We start from the raw sequence: 11,680 nt of genomic DNA, 5'->3' as shown, positions 1-11,680 counted from the left end.
CTAGTTAGATATCTGGCCGAAAATGGCCATACGGTGCATGGAGGCCATTTTCTACCTTCCGTGTGGTTGCCGCCGATCGACAGTGATTGGATTGATAGGGATGTTTTGTTGATTTTTCAAACTTTTATTATGGGGTTATTTTTGCTAAGTTTTTAAATACAGAAAGATTATAATAATTAATATTAAAAAATAATATAATAATAATATTTAATTAAAGAACAATTAAATAATTTAAATAACATAGTCACAAATTTATCCATTCCGACCAAACATATTAACATACCCACATATTTCCTTCGCAATATTTCTTTTGTCTGATGTGATTCAATATATTAAATAATCATAACCACTAATCTTTTGTCTCCATCATCCCTCTTGATCACTTTTAGGTCGCAGTTTTCGCTATCCTTCTTCTTCCCTACCTACTACTCTTCTATCTAAAGCAAGTTTATTTCCATTCAACCCTACTTTTGCTAGGAAGGAGACAAACAACCTGCTTTGAAATTTCTAAGAAACAGCATACTTCAAAGTTTGATATATTTCATTTTTGTCCTTAATGGATTGGTAGATAACACTTATTAGGTGTTTTTATTTATGAAGTTGTTTTGTATTTTTTTTTAACAATATTGAAAAAGTATTGATATATAGGGAATCTAAATGTGTTTAGCATACTAATTAATATTAGAAAATGTAAATTTAAAAACACATTCATTGTACTTGTCTAAACAGTAATTTTTAAAAATTACAAGAACATAATTTAAAATCATATCTAACAACAAAACATAGTCAAATGTAACTTAGTTTGATCTAAATGGAGAGATAGAATTGAACATGGTGTAAATCAATGAAAAAAAATTAGGCTGAGATGGTTTAAGTTTTATATAAGTTTTTATTTTTTGAGAGATTTATGCTTTTGTTTAGGAGAAATAAAAGAGTTTATTAAAATTATAATCATTTCAGACCTTAAATCTCAAAGAAGGATGAAAATAAATATCCCACTAATTTGCTAAGTTATAATATAAAGCTTCTTGGGACTACGTGTCCTCGTACGCGGTCGCCGCCGCGCTTCACCTTGTACACCTACGTGTTTCAAATCGATCTCTTTACCTTTTTAAGTAAAGGGAACAAGGCCTTCCTTAGAGCTAGAGGACATACTCGACGGGGTCATCCTCCTCTTCGACTCCTGCCAAGTTGTTGTTACCATCTTGTCTAAGTGCTGAGACAGGCTCGTCACCTCTTGCATCTTGCTGTTCTGTGTAAGCAAGCACAAAGACGAAGGCGTTAATGGAACTCTCATCTATTGTGGTCGACGGTGAACAGACAGGAAGCAGGAGGCGATCGCCCATGAATGAAGCAAGTTCAAGCCGTGGGGACAGGGGCAAAGAGAAACTTGAGTTCTATTCAGAAACACCAACCGAACCGCAAGAAAAGGATGATGAATTCCGAAATTCAGTTTCGCCAAATTTACTCCATCGTATGCAGAGTCGTCTGCGTAGAAGTAACGAAGAAAGAAGAAATTTAAGCCAATCCGTCCCCGTCACGTGGCTTTCTGGGAGTGTCGTGGGTATCAGTGTCAAGAGTGTGGAACCTGAGATTGTATCAATCGGTCCTTTACATCGCCACCGAACAAAACTGCATCAGTTCGAAGAGTTCAAATGGTTCTTTCTTGATAAATATCTTCGCCGGAAACCGCCGGTCGACGAGTACCTGCGGCATCTTCTTCTAAAAATGGAGAATTTGGAAGCTCAAACTAGAGATTTTTACCCCGAAAAAAGCCTCGTTTTGCCCATGTCGAACGAAGACTTCATTCAGATGATGTTGCTTGATGGCTGCTTTCTCATTAAGCTCCTGTGCTACCACAACCGAGGCGAAATTTACGAGGTCATAGATGATCCCATTCTTGCTCAGCCAAATTTGATTTCTGTTCTCGCCAGGGTTGTTCTTAAAATTGAGAACCAACTTCCTTTGTTGGTTCTCCAGTCGTTGTTTGACAAATCAGGTCCATCTAAAGAAAGATTTATGAAGCTTGCCGTAGAATTCTTGAATCTTTCCTGGACAGGACCGACACTGACCTTCTTACCTGAATTTCAGAGATGCAGTCATTTGCTGGAGATATTTTACTTTAGTCTAGTTCAACAGGTCTCAGGCAACAATGGCGATGAATGTGATAAAACATATGCATCTACACATTCCATGCAATGCGTAACGGAACTAAAGCTATCGGGAATCAAGTTCAAGCAAAGAAAAGCTGAAAGCTTTCTGGATATAAAATTCAAGAACCGGGCTCTCCTAATTCCATCCATCACACTGAACGACATGATGAGCACTGTGCTGACAAATTGTATGGCCTTGGAACAGTCTCGAGATTACCGCATCAACTACATCTCAGACTATGTCTCTTTCTTATCTTGTCTCATCTCCCAACCAAGAGACGTCTCATCCCTTTCTTCGGATGGAATCATCTCAAAGTTTTCACACAATGACAAATACGTTGCAGATTTCTTCGACAATCTGGGAGAAAATACGGTGTATATCAGACAAAGTTATCTCTCTAATCAGATTCAGAATGTGGAGGCCTATTACAATAGCTACTGGGCAAGTTTGATGCGCAACTATTTCAAAACTCCATGGTCAGCCATCAAACTCTTCGCCGCCTCCTTCCTCTTGGTGCTCGCGACGATTCAAACTGTCATGTCTGTCTTGAGCTACAACCGCGGCTTAAAATAATGTGGGTATCTATTACAATCAATAATATTATACTTACAAATAAAATAAATTTTACAAAGATTTTTATACAAAGTGAGGTGATAAAGAATAAATAAAAGAGTAAAACAAAAAATCAAACTCATTAGATTCACTCTTCTATTCATTTTTTACTACATCACTTTGTATGAAAATTTTTATAAAATTTCTTTATAAGTGTAGTATTACTGTTATTACTAATTTATTATTAGTACGATCTATAGTGTATGGGTGCTTTGGGCACGCCCTATTTGATTGTATTTAATTGAATTTGAAATTGATAATATGAATCCAATTGAATAAGATAGTATTAATTATAAAATTATACTGTGTTTGGTATTGTATCGGAAAAAAATTATTATTAAAAAAATCAATTTTTTTATTTAACTTGAAAAAATTAATTAAATAATAGCTATTAATTTTAATTCAATTATAAATTTTATTTATAATGATTTTTTGATTAAATTACTAATAAAAATCATTATTATATATTTATAGTATATAATATTAATTAAAATAAATTAGTTAACTATATTAATGTATCAAAATACATATAAAATTGCAAAACTGGACTAGAAAAAGTTAATCCAAACTTCAAGCAATTCAAAACTGCTCCACACATGGCATTAAAATTTAAAAAACACTGTAATGTTACTGTAGCACCGATTTGGTCAATGCAATTCAGTGTAATCCAGTCTGGCAAACGGACCATATGTGCTTGTTTAATTTAAGGACATATCTTTTCAATTTTTCAGCTTTATTCTTTAATTTTTTAATGTGATTTAAATCGTGCAGTAACATAATATTAAATGAACCTGAATTGTCAAAATCCTAGCAAAGAGAGTTTGAAGGAAATAAAATTTTTAATCACTCTTCACTTACTTTCCTTCTTCTCGATGACATCATCTTTATTACCTCTCTATAGTTATCAGGGATTAAACTAATTTGTTACGAGGAGGTTATAATTTAATAGAAGCGTAACGAAAGAGGTCTATCTAGAAATGAAAGAGAAACTATATACAAACTAGGGGGCATATCTCCAAAAGAGGTTTAAAGAAGACCAGAATAGATATGCCCATCATTTTTTACAAAAGGATAGGAACAAACGCCCAAAAGGAAGCACGCAAGTTCCAAACCAAGGAGAGAGATGGGCACAAGCGCCCTAACGGAGTTTGCAGACTCAAACCAAATAGAAAAAAGGACATTATTGTACTCTATGATGCTTTTGGCACACTTTTGAAGTAAAAAAAGGTTGTTTGCTTGCCTATTTGGAGATTAGTTTCTATATATATCTCTTATAGGAAGCATCAAAATTATAAGTTCTAACCATTTATTGTGTTCTCCATACCTGAGCAATTATAAAATTCACTTTTTCTAAATAAAAATCTACAATATTATATGATAAACATATTTAACAATATTAAGTAATGACAAACACAATTTTATATGTTTTAATAAATGCACATAAAATGATAGTGAATGATGCATAAATACAAAAGTACTGTCACTTGTATATATAATTTAGAATTGTATCTTATTTTTTTAATGTTATTAATTTCAACTTATGAACAAATCAACTTATAATTACAAAATTAAGGAGTTTATAATTTTACTTTACTACTGTATTTACTTAATAATTTATAGGGGACTTTTTTGGTTATTTTTCAAAGAATAGGGATATATTGCTTAGTAGAATTAGAATAACTAAAGAGGCTTTATTATTATCCATTTTAGGGTTGTTCGCATCGCACCCAAAAGAGTTGTTCCTTCATCGTCAAGCAAGCAGCCAAGCTTCAAGTGAGTAATACTTCTCCTTCCTCACCTTTCAACGCCATTAAAACTTGCTTTGCTTGTGAATATCGTTAGTTGTATTGGGAATATGGGATTAAACATGTGAAGCTTTATGTTTATGGACTTCTTGCTTTACGAATTGTAATGAAAGTATATTTGGCTCAGGATGATTGAATGTTTTGGATTTTATGAAAGCTGATTTTTTTATGGTTTTTACTGATATGGTGATAAGCATGCAACTGATCATCGACATTCTTAGATTTGTTTTGTTTTTTTGTTTGTTCTACACAGTTGTTTGATTGAAGTTTCATGTTTCTATGTTTTTTTAGGTTATTATAATGGCGTTCTTCGGCAAGGTTGGGAGTATACTTAGGCAGACCGCTGGCAGGCAGATTGCCAGTGAAATATCTGCATCAAAACCCTCCATTTACCAAGCAATACGATGCATTTCATCTTCAAAACTTTTCATTGGATGTGTGTCCAGCTATTTTGAGCCGTTATACGGTGGTTCTTTTCTTCTTTTGGTGGTTTTTCGTTGCAGGACTTTCATATAGCGCTGATCACCAAAGTCTAAGAGAAGCATTCAGTAAATATGGTTATGTTGCTGAAGGTGAGTACTTTGCTTAGCCGATTTTATATTCTTATGTTGTGGGTATAATTAAACTGTTCCCAACACTAACTTGAGAATTTATCGGATATTCGGATGGATGGAGGGAAGGAATTATTTTGAAGTATGCAGTTGAAGTTCACCTTATAATCTCTTAGGCTATGTATCCGGTGTCCCTACCCTTTTCCACCTTATAATCTCTTTCCTTGACTTGGTTTTCTCCACAACCTCGTGCTCCTTTGTATAGTCATTTGATTTTTCTGCTGGAATAGTTCAAAAATGTAATGTCCAAATCTAAGTCTCTTACCATCAACCTCAAACTAAATCTCCATTGGCAAACTATGAGGAACGTGTACTCTCTCAATAATAGTGTCCCTTGAAACTTCATATTCACATCTAACAATTTCTTGAAACACGTACTTCTTAATTTTTCAAAGTAAGAGACATTTTTGCTTTACTCAATGAAAAAAAAAAAATACATTAAATTAATAATAAAATCAAAATTGAATTATGAACAAGTGTGAGAAAATCATAATTATTTATGATTAAACTTATCTAGTTTCTTTAACAAATGCTTGTGACAATAATCTAAGTAATTTGTTAACATTTTCTCAAGTAAATTATTTTATAGAACAAATTTTATCAAATTAATTAAATAGGGTTTATTCGTCATACATAACATGTTAATTACCTCTCCCCTTGTGGTCAGATGACAAACTCTTTAGTCATTGAGGTTAGGTATACTCAGGACTTCTTATGTTCGAGTCGCAAGAGAGGTATCTACCATATTTGTAGAATTACCTTAGTCCATTGGACTTGTAGGGTGTTCCGTGCCCTTGAGGATTACTGATTAGAAGGTTCCAATGTAGACCTAGATATCTCAGATACCTTAAAAAAAAAATGTTAATAATAGTGTATGTATTAAATAAGTATATATATATTTTCTTAATTCTAGGTATATTAATTGATTGAAATTTTAATGTGAATAATTATGTCAATATTATTTTTAATTACTTAATTTAATCCAATTTTTTTTGTTATTTATTATTTATTTAATAAATTAAATTATTAATCAATTTGATAATTAACAAATATTCAAATTCCCAACATCGCTAGAGTCTAGTCGGACCAAGCTAACAAGACTGGCATCTCCGAAACGCTAGCAAATAACACTGTAGCGGCCATAGATTGGATTCACTATCCCCAGTTTCTGTAGATTTTTTTTCCCATATTTTATCATATGATCAAACAAAGTTTTCAAATAAAATCCACGAATATCAACCACAACTAACCTTAGAATGCAACAAAAATCTCAATAACCATACAATAAACAATAAGGAATGCATTTATTAAGTTTGGATGAAACGAATCACATATCTTTACAGTGGAAAGTGGAGGACTTTTTAACCAAAAACTCAAATCTTTCTTCTTCCAATCCCGGAATCAAAGCAACAACAAATCAGAGTGTTATCGCCTCTTCACCCCAAGTAATACCTAAGCGAGAACTCAGTTCAATCGAAACTGAAGAAATTTTGCTCTTCAATTGGTTTTTTGTTTGCGTTTTGATTTTCTCTGATTTGCGTTTNGAAATACTGGGGCTGGGTTCGGAAGTAATCAATTTGCTAGTGATGAAAGTGGTGCTGGAGGTTTTCAGCAGGATGGACCTTTGGAGGGAAATTTCAGGGACGTTGATGAGGACGACACTGATGACTTTGCCAAAAGGGCATGAAATCGTATGCTTTAAAGAAAACAGTTGGATGTATTTCCACCTGTATTAATGAACTGTTTTTTTTCTAGTTTTTAGCCCTTGTGTATGAACCATTTGCATTTGTGCTGGCTTTTATTTTGCGAACAGTGGTTTTATGTGTTCTTTTTGAGAAACAACATGAACAAGAGTATTTTAGAAAATAATTGTAGTTGAAGATTCACTTCTTTGTTTCTGCCTGTTCTTTGCTTGTATTTTTCTGCCTGTTCTTTGCTTGTATTTTGAAGGGATCCAGTTATCCAGTATAACTGTTCTAGAACACAAGTTTATATGCCAAATTATAACCAACTATTTGCAGATCATTTTGAATGGTGATAAGTTTAAATCCTTGTTTTTGTAGGCTCTTAAAGATAAACTTCAGTAGCAAAAACGGTTAAAAAAAAAAAAAAAAAACCTAAAGAATTGCTTGTGATTAAAGGGTACAGACAAATTCAGTAAAAGAAATTTTTTTCTGGGTCCAATTGGTATTATGTTCAATAAGAAAATAATTCAAGTACCAGTACCTGAAAACCGAAACGCCGAAACTAGAAAGGAAACAATCATCCCCGCTAGTTTGATGGACAAATGTTATCAGTAAGAACACTGGTATTGTATTAAGGTTTGGTAGTACAAGTCAGAATCAACAATTGATTGGTTGGATTATGATTGTCTATACACTACAAAAATTTCTTGTCTCAATTCAATTCAATGCTCATCTTTATCCATAAAAAATAACCATTTTTGAGCGTTCAGCAGTGCAGGAGAACCTTTCCTGGTTTTCTCAACTATCTGTTTTATCAGTTGCTTCTCCATCTCATCATCAAAATCACTGTCATCACTACCACTTAGACCAACATCAAGTGATTCTTCAACGCTCAAGCCCTGCTCTTCTGATGCTTTTACCTGACTATAATTGAATTCTTTTGATATTTTCTCTATATTGTGTGTATGATGTGGCAAGGAACCATTTACCCCACCATTTTGACGGTTCATTTCGTAAAACCCTGATGGTGAATCCTCTTCTTCTGACTCATTTATCTTCATTAGTTCTTCATAAGCCTCATTGTATGCATTGAGAGCTTCCCCTGATAAATTCATAACTAGAGGTTCAGCCATGGAATTGTGTTCTTCATTAAAAATAGGACTTTCTTCATCGGAAGAATATCTAAGTTCAGAGCTAGAGAACTTCCTCCAACAATTCTTTTCCTCCGATTCCAAGCGTTCAAGCTTCCTGTGGCTGTTCTCAAGGGCTGCCTCAAGCTCCTTCACACGGTCTTCCAATCTTGATTGAATTACTTCATGCAGACACAAGCTCAGCTCCCGGGGTGAGACTCCATAATTGGCAGAGTGATTTGTGGAGGTTCCACTTGCGTCTTTATCAGACTCAGGTTGATCAGCAAATTGCTTATTGATCATGTCAGCTCTCAATTCACCTTGAGCAAAATCTGCTTCAAAGTCTGGGTCAAGCTGTACATATTATCAGCTTTATCAGCCCTTGCAAAATAAACAGCTCAATGAAATTTGCCTCATCCAAGAAAAAATCTCATGTTTGACAATTAGAGGTTTTTTTTTTTTTTTCAATTCATTTCTCATTTTCTTTTGGTTCAGGTTTAGCCAGTACATATGGTCAACATATAAATCAACCTTCTTGTTGAGATGTATTGCTACTGTTTTATGACATTTGAAAGTTAAGATATAGAAGAAGGTGTTTAATATAACCGTAAAGACAATTAAAGCAATGGCATTCTAGGAAGAAACAATATGACATCTGAATCTGCAGGCATTTTCAATACTCCCAAAATTGACCAAAAATAGAAGACAACATACAAACTTACTCAGATCCAAACATCTTCAAAACTTATGTCTACTTCTGTAGCTGAGAAGAGAATCAACCCAGCACAGATTTCAGTTATCGGCTGTTTGATTCAAATTAAATAATTTGTATGATCTGTATTGTAGAGAAGAGCCCCAACCTATGGTTGATTAAGTATGGGCTAAAATGTCATACACTAAGCCTAGAAACGATGGACTCCGGAATCACTATACTGACATCAGGCCAGAAAAATCTCAAATAGTTCATTACACAAGTCGACATGATACTAATCTATTAATCTCTCATGAACGCTAAGAAAAACAGAGAAACTTACCTCAACACAATCGCTCAATCTTCTCTCCAAGCTAGATGATTTCATATTTAGTTCCATCCTCTTGAGCTCAGCTTCAAGCTCCGCTTCAATATTACTCATAGATTCTGTCCCCTCACCGGCTTTCTTATCACACAATTCTTTATCGTCATGCTTTATATCCAAATGTTGTTCTGGGCAAGAAGTATTTGGCATGCTCTCATGAAAAGAATTGTTACATGTACCTGGTGATTCATAATTCTCATTAGCTAGCTCCTTCACAGTCAATGAATCTTTCATCTCAAGTTCCTCTTGTAGATCTTGGACCAAGTTCTCTGTCTGCCTCAACAACTCCTTCAATTTTTCTACTTCTCTTCTACTTGTTAAAAAAGAGGATATTACACCAATGGAAATTCCAAGACAAAAGAGAAGTGTTCCATCATGTGAACCTAAAGAGTGTAACATTGCGAGCACATTAATTTTGTCAGAATTAGAATAAACATTCATGGAATAGATGAATGACGTAGTAGATACATGATATAAACTGTGCAGAAGCAGAAGTCTCCAAAACATCCAATTGCGTAGTTGCTACTGAACGATTTTTCAAATATGTATACATTACTGGTTAAATGTCCATGATAAGAATGCAAATACATTTTTCTCTAATCAGCATGCAATGCAAGGTCGAAAATGCAGATGAAGCATGCGAAAGAGATTACTTTCAATGAAAATTTAGTACAAATCAGTAGGCTAAAAGTACACCAAATTTGTGAGGTACATCCTAGCAGGATGTACTTCCTTTTTTTTTTTTTTTCTTCTCTCTTTTTTCTTTTTATAGGTAAACAAAGAGTTTTCCATATTTATGAATTATGATCAGTCTCTCGAAACAATTTTTTTAAGGCAGAAATTGGAAAGGCTATTGTTCTAGAAAGTGTCAAACTGCCATCTCCAAGGTGAAGGCCATGACCTATAAATACTCCAATTGCTACCATCCTAAGGTAATCTTAACCCTACAGTTTCTTGGACATGACAACTGAATAGAGCAAAACTGCATAGACAACTATATTTTGAAGATAACAAACATGTTTTCTACTTCACTTTGTAGTAAAAGGTATCTCAAGATTTTTCTCAGCATACAAGATGTTACATTTACAGTAGAGAAACCAAAAATGAAGAGAATAAAGATGGAGTTTAAAACTTTGAACCAACGAGGACTCGGGAAGTCAATTATAGGGAATAAACTTTCAATAAATGATAAAAGAAGAATAAATTCCTTTCATATAGGATGTTGGTGATTAAATGAAAAGGTAAATCCAAAAAGAAGAGGAAAACATAATTACCTTGAGAGCGAAATAGTGATCCATCAGTATACTTACTGGAACTGCTCGATTTTCCAACACGGCCTTCTACCGACTTAAACTTCATCTTCTTAGGAACGTTCAACNTTAAAAAAGAAGAGGAAAACATAAGTACCTTGAGAGCGAAATAGTGATCCATCACTATACTTACCGGAGCTGCTCAATTTTCCAACACGGCTCTTTACCGATTTAAACTTCATCTTCGTAGGAACATCCAACGACCCGATTTGGGGTAGCGGAGGAGCTCCCACTACATTTTCATTATTTCCTGAATAGGCTTCCTTTTGCAGCTTACTATTTTCAATCCTAAACCTTGCAGCACCAAATTCACTGCTTGCTCTGCTAATTATTCGGCTTCCATCAGTTACAAACAATGGCCTAACAGTTGCCAAGGATGGTGATGAAAGGGGACCAGGAACATACTCTTCCATTTTCATATGTTTAGGGTATAGCTGAGCCATAAGGCAACTTTCAAGGGAATTTAGAGGTTTGACAAAATGCTGATGTGAGTGTTTATTTCTAAGAGAGCTTACGTGCCTTGCAGAATCATGAAAGGAGTGAGTATTTATTTCTAAGAGAGCCTATGTGCCTTGCAGAACCATGAAAGGAGTCCATATCCGATGTAGAAGGGATATCAGAATCATCAACAATATCACCATTCAATCTATTCCCACACTCATTTCCTTCTAGGTTTTCATCATGCAACAATCTGGGTGGTAAAGTGGATATAGAAAGTAAATTGCAATTTCATAATTTCCTAAGATTCCATGCTTTCACTATCAATCTTACTAGCAGAATCCACTTCGGCATCTGAAACACCATCTGATGCCAAAACCTTTTTCCTATCCATAAAAACATCTTTGTCTAGATTTTTCCTCCGTGCCAATTTGCGAAAGGGGCAGCTAGGAGACTCAGGTTTTTCAAGGTTGGAACCTTTTGAAGACAACTTTGACAAGCTATCCCTATCCCTATCCCGATCCCTGGAAGCATTCTGCCAATACTTGGCTAAATATCCCGCAGCAGCTGCTGCTGCAACAAACCACAAATCCATTTTTGGACTCCCTTTCACAAAAACTGTTGAATGAGATGATATTTTGCTGGAAACTCATGAAGTTGGTTGTTGGTTGAAGCTGCAAGTTTGGTGGCAAAAGGTCAAGTTCAAGTGCAGTTCTGTTGGGCTGATTTTTTCTTGATAATTTAAAGTAATGTTTTGGTAATTTCAGCTACAAATCAGCTGGTGATTAGGTCCTTAGTTATGTGATGTAATTGTAGTTGTTAGCAATGTATGGTTGATAACTATTTTGCTTGTAAAGGT

General features: G+C 34.5%; 2 protein-coding genes across 2 annotated transcripts; one reads left to right on the top strand and one right to left on the bottom strand.

Annotated features, from left to right (window-relative positions):
* Nucleotides 1-1,284: 1,284 nt before the first annotated feature.
* On the top strand, nt 1,285-7,220 carry LOC116113530 (UPF0481 protein At3g47200-like). The gene is made up of 5 exons (XM_031399680.1): nt 1,285-2,595; nt 4,863-4,932; nt 5,075-5,143; nt 6,945-7,035; nt 7,133-7,220. Exons 1-5 carry the CDS (start codon nt 1,285-1,287, stop codon nt 7,218-7,220), a joined length of 1,629 nt encoding a protein of 542 aa, XP_031255540.1.
* A 252-nt stretch (nt 7,221-7,472) lies between these two features.
* Nucleotides 7,473-11,435, bottom strand: LOC116113529. Its single transcript, XM_031399679.1, has 5 exons — nt 11,155-11,435; nt 10,551-10,936; nt 10,348-10,480; nt 9,032-9,456; nt 7,473-8,351 (listed from the first exon to the last, which is right to left on the bottom strand). Exons 1-5 carry the CDS (start codon nt 11,414-11,416, stop codon nt 7,590-7,592), a joined length of 1,968 nt encoding a protein of 655 aa, XP_031255539.1. The 5' UTR covers nt 11,417-11,435; the 3' UTR covers nt 7,473-7,589.
* Between the last annotated feature and the right edge of the window lie 245 nt (nt 11,436-11,680).

This window comes from Pistacia vera, unplaced genomic scaffold (assembly GCF_008641045.1).
Source record: "Pistacia vera cultivar Batoury unplaced genomic scaffold, PisVer_v2 Contig680, whole genome shotgun sequence".
Classification (NCBI taxonomy): domain Eukaryota; kingdom Viridiplantae; phylum Streptophyta; class Magnoliopsida; order Sapindales; family Anacardiaceae; genus Pistacia; species Pistacia vera.
Note: the sequence above shows the minus strand (reverse complement) of the source record. Positions and strands in the feature narration are given on the sequence as shown.